Source organism: Urocitellus parryii, chromosome 6 (genome assembly GCF_045843805.1).
Source record: "Urocitellus parryii isolate mUroPar1 chromosome 6, mUroPar1.hap1, whole genome shotgun sequence".
NCBI lineage: Eukaryota > Metazoa > Chordata > Mammalia > Rodentia > Sciuridae > Urocitellus > Urocitellus parryii.
In genome coordinates this window covers 137,153,969-137,166,524 of record NC_135536.1, presented here as the reverse complement: position 1 = coordinate 137,166,524, position 12,556 = coordinate 137,153,969, and the positions used below count along the sequence as shown (strand labels likewise).

The following is a 12,556-nucleotide window of genomic DNA, read 5'->3' as shown; positions in this document are numbered from 1 at the left end:
TGTTACATGTCATTCCTAAATTTCCCAGTTCTCAAACATTATGTCCCAAGTTTGTGCTTTCTAGAAAAAATACACTTTGTTTTACTACACTGTCCAGGAGATGACTATTGATTCCCTCTGCTTTCTGTTACTACCAGAATTCTTTACAGAACATCTACACTCCTGCCCTCTCTTTGTCACCACCTAATCATCTCTTAATTTCCCCTGCTAGCGTATGCTTGAAACTCCTTTGACCATAGTCCTGTCTTATCAAGTCATGGGCCTTGTCAGTCAAATCAAGTGACTTGATCCTATTTTTTGTCACATTAGGCCCCTCATTGTCACCTCTGACACCCCAGAGTAATTTGGGGTTTTGGTTTTTTTTTTTTTTTTTTTTTTTTGAGGTGGGGGGATTGAACTCAGGCCCTGTGCATATGAGGCAAGCACTCTACCAACTGACCTATATCTCCAGACCGCAGAGGAGTTTTTGAATTGAGAATTGTTATTATATGCTTTTGTAACATCCTACCTTACCCACAGTCCTCCTCCTTTCTCTTGGGCAAGGAGACTCTGGGTTAATTTCTGAAAGAATGTGGAATACCACTTAATTCTTTCAAATGAAACATAATAAAATACACAAAAGGTAAAGTGTGTGTCTTTGAATAGGTGACTATAGTTTGAGATAGGAATTTAATGAAACATTTTTTTTTTTTTTAGAGAGTGAGAGAGGGGAGAGAGAGAGAATTTTTTTTTAATATTTATTTTTTAGTTCTCGGCGGACACAACATCTTTGTTGGTATGTGGTGCTGAGGATCGAACCGCGCATGCCAGGCGAGCGCGCTACTGCTTGAGCCACATCCCCAGCCCATGAAACATTTTTAAATAAATATTAACAACCTGTTGTTTGACTTGATTACTGGGCTTTTTGTATAGAAATTTAATTCCTTATTTCATCCTATTTAGCATTGACATGACTAAATATAAATTTGGTACTGAAAGATTATCTTGGCAGTGAATTTATGATTTTTTAAGGCCTGATGAATAAAGAGAATTTAGGCCTAAGGAAAATCAAATTGAAGATATAGAGGAATTTTTCCACTTTTTAAAAATTTTTTAAAAGTTTCTACCTTTATCAACCACATAAGAAAAAGTTAAAAAAAAAAAAAAAAAGACTGTAGAGAATATGCTTATTGATGCAAGTGGTTTAGATTTATCCAGCCTGATGGTGACAAAAGAAAGGAGGGGAAATAGTAAAAATTATTTGGTGACTATCAAGCATAACTTTGATGAAGGTAAATAAGCCATGAAAAATACATTGCATTTCAAATGGATGGAATCTTTGGGAATTCAATTACAAGGCCAGATAAAATGCCCAAATTGTAGATTTGCAAAGAGAATCAAGTACTTGGAATCAGTGAATCCCTTCAGATTAATCTCTCAAAATCTTATAGACATGAGAACTTCGAGCCCACTTAAGCGACCTGCCTAATAACATGTAATTATTTGCGGAGTAGTATATTAAACTGAGAATTCCTAGCTGATGGTCTTACTGCCTCTTTCCATTTCTTTAGACAGGTTTTAATGAGGAAATGAGATTATTTTAGTTCGCTTAATATTATTTTATATGCTACCTTTTCTGAGACTGATATTTTCAGGAATCTGACAGACCCTTTTAAGACAGTCATCTGTGATGTTAATTACACTGATGTCTTTCTGAAATGGACCTTCTGATTGAGTCTTCAGATAGTCAGTAAGCTAGGTAAAATTCAGCATTTTAGTGCCTTGCTGTGTATATCCTTCCTAGAACTCTATGCTTACCCATATTTTTCATCTTGTGTGCAACCTCAGAGCAGGTATTTGAGCTGCTTCTATCTCTCTGATCTGTACAAATTGCCCGCAGCCAACTTCCTGTTGAAAGTCTGTGCCTTTTGCTGAGGTCATTTTTTAGACCTCATGGTTGTATTTGAAACATAGCAACTGTTTGCCTTGGATTCCATGGTTACACACTGAACAAGCTCTAAATAATCAGAAGTCTGGCCCAATTGAGTCGAGTTCATGCTAGTAATGGATTTTCATTGCTTCCCTTTCAACATGTGTGAGTCATAAGGAGACAGATTTCATCCTACTAAATAGTGAAGAGACTAATGATAATTAACATTGGTTAACAGAATGAGCTCTCTCAAAAGAAATGGGGAGGAAGCCCTTTACCACCAGAAGCGTGATACTGTCTAACTTTCAGGGATGTTGAGCAGGAACTTCTGCAGTTGGTTGGATTTTATGGCCTTGAAGCTGCTGTAAATTTACTCAGGGAGTTAAGTTACTGAATTTCAGTCACCCTCATGTTCATGTAGAATCAGTCTTATCTTAGAAGAGGAAATGAAAGAGATTGAGGTTCTTTCCAGACGCTCTGCTGTTTCGCTTATGATCTTTAAACACTTTTACTTCCATCTCAGTTTTCAACTCTTTAAAATCAAAGTAATATTACTAATATTCTGAATTTCTATAGATAGTTTTCAAAGAACAGGTACCACATGTAGTTTGGTATTTCCAGAGTAATCATTTTTTTTTCAAATTGTGAATCTAGCACATATTCATTAAGGACTTACTTAGTTTGAGATATTATTTGAGGCTCTGAGAGATCTGAAACCACTATAAAGGATGACTACTTTATCTCTGCTTCAGAAAACCTGAGTAATTTCTCAGAAGTTAAGCAGTTACTAAGTGACATAGGCAGACTAGAATCTAAGTCTATCTGACTAGGAAGAATGCTCTTAGCTCCCTTCTAATCTGCCTTAATTCACAGGGTTATGTCTGAGCATAAATTCTGTGCTTGTCAAGAAGTATTAGAAGGTCTACTTAGTACCTGTTCTTTACTCTTGTACTTTATAGACATGTCACAGACCTAAGCAACGGGGATTTAATTATTGCACATCAGCCATTTCTTCTCCATTGACAAAATCCATCTCCTTAATGACAATCAGCCATCCTGGATTGGACAGTAAGTATTATTACTGTTTGAAAAATGAAACATATCTTATCCACTTTCTTATCATATTTCTTACTTTAAGGTCCTATAACATTAACTTCCAAAATTTGCCTGCTTCTTTCTCTGAATAAATGGTTCAGCACTTAAACAGATAAGGAAACAGAGTTTGGAATCTTCCTTTTTTTGCCACTTAAAAAAAAATCTCCTTAATACATTAAATTTACTATATTCTTGGGTGTAAATCTGACAGTTTTCTTAACTTTTTGTTTTAATATAATTTCAGACTTGAAAAATAAATGCAAATGACCCTCATCACACATATAACATTACAAAAACAGTACAAAGAAGCCTCATAAATTCTTCATCAGAATTCCCAAATGTTACCATAATACTCATTTTTTTTCAGTCTCTATCACTCTTTAAGTTTCTTTTTTCCTGAAACACCTGATAGAGTATGTATCACAATGTTTTCTTTTTACCTCTAAATAATCTATTGTATATTTCCTAACAAAGATGTGCTTTTATGTTACCATGGAACAGTTATCTGAATCAGGAAATGTAATGCTGATAAATTTATGTTATCTGATATGCATCCCTTATTCGTATTTAAAATTTTTTCACCTGTTTTTGCATCTAGGACCTAATCCAGGAACGTATGTCAAATTTTAAGTGGCCATGTCTCTTTAATCTCTTTTAATTTGAAAGTATTCCTCAGTTAATAAAGATCAGTAGAGATACCCTCAACAAGTAACTGACTTGAATACATCAAAACTGTTAAGCTCATGAAGGGCAAAGACTAACCGAAATTCAGTTTTAGTGAAGCAGTACCAGGAGGAACACTAGTGGAATTGTATGCAGAGTCATGCCCATTGATGTGTAGAGTTGGTACATAGAGATGTCGTGGTATCCATAAACACAGGGTGTTTGTGGATAAAAGATGCTGAGAAACATTTGAACTGGATAAATGCCATAGAAAAGCACCATGTTTGAAAACACCTCCTCCAAAAGATAGATAGATAGATAGATAGATAGATAGATAGATAGATAGATAGAATGAATATATATTTTTTAAACAAGTAATTGCAATATGAGACCTTGATATAAAGGTTAAGCCAAAGAGTGAGTGATGCACGATATTCTTTGCTGAAAGGCCAAGTATTCTGGATGCTGAAGCAAAGGAGCAAACACAAGCTGTTTGTATCCATGGTGTTTTTTTAGTGTCTCCTGATTTTATAACTCAGTTGGAAACAATGGAGCCAAAACAGCTTCCCTATATCAGTGGGATGTTTTTTTCTTACTTCATAGCTTACTGCAAGCCTAATCTTTTTAATTTCCACAGGGGAATTAAGACAAAATGGATGATTCTGTTAAATTTGTCCTTATTTTCACATGATTAGCATTTCAAATACAAATCTATGCCTAATGATGATGTATTTTCTTCTTTTTTTTTTAACTATTAAGAGGTTGATGGACCTTTGTTTTATTCATTTATTTATATGTGGTGCTGAGAATCAAACCCAGTACCTCATGTGCTAGGCAAGCACTCTACCACTGAGCCACACTAACCCCAGCCTTGATAATATATTTTCAAAGATACAGATATAACTTCACAAAACTGTGACACAAATAGCTTTTCCTTTTCTACTTTGACTTGACTTTGAGTTAAACGTTTTGCTGATAGAGAATGGAAATTATAGTTTCAATGGATTTGATGAGCCAGAGTGATGGAGTGCAACAGCCAAAGAAATGCAGAAAAATACTCTGAGACTTTCAGCTCCGTACACCTTCCTTCTGTGACCAGAAAGTGTTATGGCACAATGGAAGTCCTATAAAAACCAATTAAAACCAATAAAACCAATTCCAACAGAATGTGTTCCATAGAGAGATCTTTTTCCTATAATATCTGACACACAGTTTCCTTGTGGATGGAATACTTTTATTTTATTGTTTTTCCTCCAAAAGCAATATGGTTTTTTACTCTGTTTTCAGTTGCTATTCAAACACTATAAATAATGTGGCTAATGCCCAGAAAACACTGTTTTACAGATTCTGGCACATATAGCTTTTTCCCCCCTGTTGCTGGGAAATTATCTACCCAGCCTATTCACTGCCTAAACCAGTGTAGACTATTGTCAAGAGTAGAGTTTGAAGCAAGATTTTAATCCTTTCATCAGCACATGGTACTCTCATTTTGATTTATAGTATGCACTTCATTTAGTTTTGAATAACTAATTTCTTACTTCCCTAAATTGGCATATATTATAATTGGAAGATGAATCACTGTTTATATCACTACTTCACTTTAGTTTTTCCCATATACAGTTTATAAAATTCCCAATTGTATTTCTTATCTTTTTCTAAAGAAATGTGACTATAAGTCTTTTTGGAAATGTTAAAATTCTGACTGTTGAAGATAAAATTAATATTGTTAAAATCTATATGGTGTACCTTAAGCATCAGGGTAACTGGATATTTCATAATCTGCAGCAGAGTCAGAGGTCCCTCCATTTCTACATCTTGAAGACTCTGCATGTCCGTCTTTGTTTATGGTTTTCCTAGTGGAAAGTGTCATCATTAAATCTACAGTTGATTTTTAAAGCCTGAAGAGTTTGATATTTAAAATATCCTGATATTATATTGTAAGCACACTTAATGGCTGCAAGACTTGGAGCTTATTCCAGAAACTCTTCCTAAATCATTTCAGCTATTAAATAAGAATAATAATGTGATATGACTTAAATGTGAATTTATTTAGAGCCTTAGCATATTTCCTATGATATAATAAGCTTTTGTTATCTCTATGGAATATTGTGGTTCACAGTGACCACAACAGTGCCAAGGAGTGATTTTTCTCTGACCAGAATTTAAGCAGTGTTAAGAGACAAGAACATTGTCTCATAGGTAGCTGTGTAAACAAGCATGAATGCTCATAGGTAGCTATGAGCATTCATGCTTGTTTAGGAACAGAATGCTTTGAAGTCATTCCTACCTTACTGCTTCCCAGCTTTTATCTGTGCTCTGTCTCCTCCTCCTCAAAAAATTACTAACTGCTTCTACCACATTTTTTCACAGCTGTTAACATTTGAGCAGTTTTGAAAATGTATATCCTTTGAGGTATTGTCAAAAGTGTCTTGTTGGGTCATTTGCTAGATTAGAAAAAAACAGATAAACTTGTAGCGTTTTTTTTTCTAAGCTGGGAATTGTTTCAAAATCCATTGATGTGGAAGAAAATACTAACGGGGGTGACCAAAACATTTCTGTATCATTTTCCAAGATGAAAGTAGACATCTTATTTAGGGCTGGAAAGCTGCAAAAGCTCCCTTCTTGAAAGAACAAGTTCTGTTTTGCTGGCTCGTTTTTTTCAGGGAATAGCTGAGGGGCTGGCTTTATCCTGAGGCATTAGTAGGAGAACTGCCCTGAGGGAATCCACTCCAGCGAATGTGTTCATGGCATTTGTTCTCCTTGAGTCAGAGAGAGAATGCCTGGGGCTTTTGTCTCCCAGCAGACAAACTTAAATGGTTTCTTGATAGAATTTAAGAATAAACTTTATATTTGCATATGCAGAATAATCCATTTATTATAGATTATTCCATTTCAAGACTGTGTTTTAGTACTTTTCATTGCTGCTACCCAGAAGATGCTGTAGACAATAGAGAAACTGCTTGATTGTTTCCCAGAACTCTTTAAATACATTAATAGTGATAATGTTAAAGGCAGATTATGCCCACTAGATGTTTTAACCTAATGTGCTTATTAATAATTTTATTTTCCCCTTCAGTTTGCATGGACTGTCATCATCAAGAAGGGTATTCACAGATGACACTTAACTTTGGGATCATTCTTATATCTTTACTTAGTGTGTGTTTGCCCAGTTTCTCATGCATGTTTTGGTGGGAGTGCTGTCTTATAATTATATAGCTTGCTGTACACTGTAAAAGCGAAGTCCATTTTGAGAACTGAACACTGGCATTAATATATAATTTCTACTAGGCCTAAAATGATAAATAACCCATATGACCAGAGATTAAGAGTGAGCCTCTGAAAAGTTAGGCATCAGTGCTAATGAGATTATTTCATCTCCATTTTCTATCCTGGCTCTCTATTTCTAACTATGCAATGTGGGATGGAAATTTACTGAAAAACATATATTTTCTTAGTTCTATTTGGAGAAGGCAGCATTGATTAATATGTCTGAAAGAATAAATTTCATCCAATAAATTGGCTTTTTATTGATCTTTTGGTTAAATTATAAGACTTTGTGTGTTTGTGTAGATATATACATGTATGTGCATGGTATACCATAGATATGTGTATTTTGTTTGCTTTGAGTATACTATAAACTTACATCACTGTGTTACCATAACATCTTTCCATATATGTTGAAGATTTTCATATATGTTAGGGATATTTTTTAGATATTCATAACAATAAGGTTTTTACTTATCCATGATTTCTTAACATGAGAATATACTCCTTGATTATAGATAATAAGGCAGCTCATTTTCATTTCCAAAATTTGCTTCATATTTTGAAGTATTTTAAAAGGACACACATTACAGTAATCTTAGTTTTTACACAAGACTATGACTGCCTAAAAAGCCACTCTACATTTATTTGTGCCAACATTTCTTTGGTCTCTGTTACCTGCAGTGACTGTAGACAACAAATAGTCTGACATCATTCAGCATTTATCTGGGGTGTGGAGTGGCTTGCATACCAGTAGGTACAGGGCATTTTTTTTGTGTGTGTGATTACATTTGGAATCTTAAGATTCCTAGAGCCTGATAAGGAAAATTTATTTATTACTTTGTTGTATTTATTTATCACTACATATTTGAGTATCTACTCTTTGCTGTGTCCCAAACTAGATAGTGGTAGGAGAGGGATGAACTTACAGATACAGTTTCTTTCCTGACCACATTTGCAACTTACAGAGTTAACAAATGAGTCTAATAGAAAACAGTAGAGCAACTGTATGGAATTTGATGTATGGAAGTGTCTGAGTAGAGGGTAGTGGATCAGTAGAAGGCTTTTTCAGGATTCACCTGACAATAGGATGGTGATCTGAGCAAGATTTAGAGCAATAACAGGAGAGGAGAGGTTGAGGTTCAGAGAGACCCAGAAGACAAAGTCAAGAATTCTGAGGAAGAGTGCTATAAGGATTCAAAGATGGTACCTACTTTTCTATTTTGAGTAACTTATTAGATGTTAGGTACCACTCACAAATGCAGGAGCAGGAAAAGATTAGTTAACTTCTTCCATATACTTGTTTAGTTGCAGCTGCCTGCGGAGTATTTCATCTGTAAGAGAGCAATGAGGTAAGTGAGTCTATGCCTGAAAGGAGAGATGTGTCTTAAAGATTAGAAAGATATTAATCACTGGAATATTGTGTGCACATTGTCATACAATGTGGAGATAAATGAATTTTAGGGTGGGGGAAAAGAAAGCTAAACACAGATGAGGAATTGTGGCACAAATGTTGTCAAAAGTGAAATATTGGCCCAAATACATACCCAGTGACTTTTTAGGCGCTACTAGAAATTTTCCCTACAGCTTTTAAGGAAGAAAACTCCAGTTATGAATGGTGACCATTAAAAATAGCTTACTTCATGTTTCTGTGATTTAACAAGTACATATTTATTGGGCGAGTTTTTTTTAACTGCATTAGAATTCTCTATATTTAAAAATTTAAAAGTACATTAATTACATTGTTTACCTAGATAGCCTTTCTTGGAACCCCATAGGTCATTGACATTCTGTTTCCACATGGATCAGAGATGCCTTTTACTTTATCTTAGCATAATCTGTGCATGCACTAATGTCTCTCTGTTAACCTACTTCTCAGCTCAGCAGCAGATGCAGCCAGCAAGGCGGATCTCCTTCTCCATCAGCATCTCTCCACTCCTCCTTAAATCTAAAACTCTCTTTTCTCTTGGCTCTTCTTCTTCCAGTGATGAGGAGGAGGAGTTGCATAGTAAGTAAGCAACTTTGGTGTCAACTGGCTGTTCTCCAACATCTGACCAGCTCTAAAAATGCTGTAGGCTTGGTACTGAAAAGTTGAGAACTTTTACTCCTTGCATGCCATCTTTTATAAATCATTTGACTTCATGTGTGAAATTTTATAGAGATGAAATAGTTGTCTTTCGTACACTACTGACCCTGATCAATCCAGTGGCCTCCTGAGTTCAAGGCACCGTGCATCTTTTCAGAACACTATACTTTCCTAACACTATACTTTCTTTTCTCTCTCACCATTTCAGAACATCTCTTTAAAAACATAATTTAACTTTGAGACTAGCATCTATAGATTAGGGGATGGGTCTCCTTTTGAACTTTTATTTTATCTATATTTCTGTCCTTTTGGCAAACTAGAGGTTTCAGGTGAATATAGTCTTAATAAAACCTAGTTTAAAAACATTATAAGATAATGTTTTAGTAAACTTAGAAAGGAAATGGATCCCCCTTCAGGAAAATGATTGTCTTCTATTGTACAAAATTTATACAGTATTACAGGATTGCTGTTTTTAATAGAAACAAATTTCTATTACAAAGTTAAATAATGAATTTCTTTTATTTTATATAACTTACGTTATGACTCTAAAACATTTAAGTCCGTGTAATTGAGAACCCTAATCCCCTTCCTCTTGCTGATCCATAATTGTAGCAATGTGTTAGTATTGCTCTGGCTAGCATTTTGCATTATTTTTATATAAAAGTGTCTTGAGCACAGTAACAAACTTCAGTTGGTTTAGTTAGCTTAGTTTTAAATGGAGGTCATATTAGTGTTCAGTAAATTTTTCCACTGTTAAAAGATATTTGAGAAATAAACACACAAAAATATATTTACATTACATTACCAGCTGTAATAGGAGGAAAGTTACAAAAATCCACTTTAACTTTGAATAGAAATGAGTTCATCTTTAAGTTTCTGAGATTCTCCAAAGCTGTTTCTTCATAGTGAATTGATAATATTCTCCAGGTCATCATGACAAACCAACCAATGTCCCAATAGTATTTTTTCTACTACCAAAACAGAATTATAATCCACTGGTCACTCAATAATCCAACATGATGGAGTCCTTAAAGTATAGAAATTGATGAAGAAACCTTTGAATCAAATGTCTAGTGTTTCTCAAAATGTGTTCTTTCAATTCAAAAACACCAGTGGGAATTATGGCAGGGTGAGGAGGTGGGTGAAGAAAAAAGAAGGAGTTGGTTCATACCTGAATAAAGTAATAAATCTCTGGGTTAAGCAGATTTAAAATGATAAATGTGTGTATTCTAAAATTCCAAGGCAGTATTTGATATGCTGTGTTCCCCATTTTTATCAACTAGGAAATCATAAATGTACACAGCTATCTATAACATTTCATTAAACAAATGTTCCATGGAACATATTTTGAAAATTATTGGTCCTGACTGTCTAGTAGTTGCAGCTGAAAGTCCTTGTATGTATATACTATAATAGGTCTGCATGTTATTTTGCACCTTCAAAATAATCTGGTTAAAATGTTATTTACCTGCAATAATATCTTTTGGACTAACTTTAACCAAAATCTCTGATTTTGTCATGGATATAACCTTGGTTGTTTTGTATTCTCAGATACTATGAACACTTAATGAAAAGTTAGCAATTTTACAGGCATTGGTGAAATAATCAGTATTCAGAACACCTCTAAGAAGTCATAGTAACTGAACTAAAAAAAAAAAAAAATTGGCAGTGAATAAGTTGGGAATACTTACAGGAGTCATAGATTTCTCCCAGTACCTAATCACGTTTGTTCAGTTTTTAATTTATTCCATTGAAATCTACTAATAGCTTATTCCTTGCCAAACTTTGGGTTGAGTATTTTTCTGCAATATTTATTTTATTTTTATCACTAGGGTGGCATCTTACTAGGTATTTGCTTAAAAGTATAGCAGAATACTGGCAGCCTGAGGTAATTTAATGCTGCTTCTATCATCAAAGTCCTCTTGAGTGGGAATCATTTTAAAGCCACTGATTAAAACCACCATCTTGATTTTTTTTTTTTTTTTTTTTTTGCTAACTAAGACATCATGAGGTTAAAATGGCATGTGGAAATTGTACATTGATAATTTCATACCTAAATGGTGCAGAACCTGGAGTATTGAGCTTAGATATCCTTATTCTTGCCCCACTGATCTTTTCCTGTCACCTGGCTATTGCTACCAGGCCTTGTAAGTGAAGTAGAAGATCCCCAAGTAGAGAAAGAGAAAAAGCATAGAAGCCATTCTCTTGAAGATTAAGGATTATTTTTAGAGTTTATAATGCATTATTCCCACCTATTTAAATTTAACTATTTAAATTTCTTATAGTAATAACTAACTAGAATTTTGCATTTCTATTCAGATCCTAGAACAGATGGGGAATTTAAAATAATCTGAGAATCTAGTTGTGGAACATCTTCATATCTGTAGCAGATTAAAATTTTTTACTCAGAGTAATCTTAGAGATCCTTGAATCTAACCTCAAAGAGAAAGAGTATATGTTGTCTATGTGGTAATAGTACTTTTACTGAACAAGCTGTATCTATCTGGAATATACATGGAAAGTATTTCTATACCTGGTCTCACTAAAAATTGAAACCCATTTATCATTTTGTGATTGGGACCTTGCTTTCAAGTCCTCAGTACTCAAACTGCATTAACATGATAGATGGAAATAATGATGCTGTTCCTTCTGGGTTTTTTCTCCCTGTTTCCCTGCTGTCTGATTTAGCCTTGGATTGTTAATGGGTTACTTCCATTAACAAGAAAGAAAGCATCTGCTCCATTCATGTTATCACTCTTCCCCTGGAAGGACTTTATCATCTGTTTTATCCCCAGTATTTCACAGACTGAGGAATGAACTGAAATCAAAATGTCTTGCCCTAAGTTAGAGGCAGGGCCAAGACTTTACAAAAAGCAAGCTCTGATGCTTCCCCCTGATCACTAATCTGTTTCTAGAAATTCTTAGGAAAATGTCAGATAATATTAAATTTTTAGTATATAAATATGTGAAAGAAGGATTAACAATGAAAAATGTGACATTTTAATTTTTTATTTTATAAATTCTCCCTGTGACATCATTTAGGAAAATGGCATGTGGAAATGTGGAAATTGTACATTAATAAGAACATAAATAAGTTCAAGCATTAGAAAAATGTTGATTTTTTTTCCCCAGGTGGTTGAATCTTGAAATAAATTTATTTTATTCATGGGAAATCCATATTGCTATCTTTTTCCAGCTCTAATTTGAAGGTTTCAAGTTCTATTTTTCCTTCTTCCAAAACCTGTGAAGGGAGGTAGCACCATACACTGACTTTCAAACTCTACGTTGCTTTAGCTATGGGAAAATCTTGAGATAGTTTATCTGTCAGTAGGGTAAAATTCTTTTGTTTTAACTTTCCCTTTCCCTTTTTTGTTTCCTAGATTCACGGCCTTTCCACAGCACCAGTGCTAATCTGACTGAGAGGTACTGTCCATTTATTTTGTTACTCATTTTCCCAGAATGAAATTAAGAAAATCCAAACTATGCTATTTCATGTAATTAAGAAAACTCTTTTGAGCTCATTGGGTTCTTACTTCCTT

General features: G+C 34.3%; 1 protein-coding gene across 3 annotated transcripts in view; it reads left to right on the top strand.

The window, feature by feature from the left end:
* Akap13 (A-kinase anchoring protein 13) overlaps nt 1-12,556 on the top strand; it is a 317,423-nt gene that overhangs the window by 247,414 nt on the left and 57,453 nt on the right. For all 3 annotated transcript variants that reach the window (XM_077800210.1, XM_026412667.2, XM_026412666.2), the window contains 2 exons: nt 2,869-2,977; nt 12,398-12,440. In XM_077800210.1, the coding sequence (XP_077656336.1) occupies nt 2,869-2,977; nt 12,398-12,440 (152 nt within the window). The remainder of the gene's footprint in view (nt 1-2,868; nt 2,978-12,397; nt 12,441-12,556) is intronic.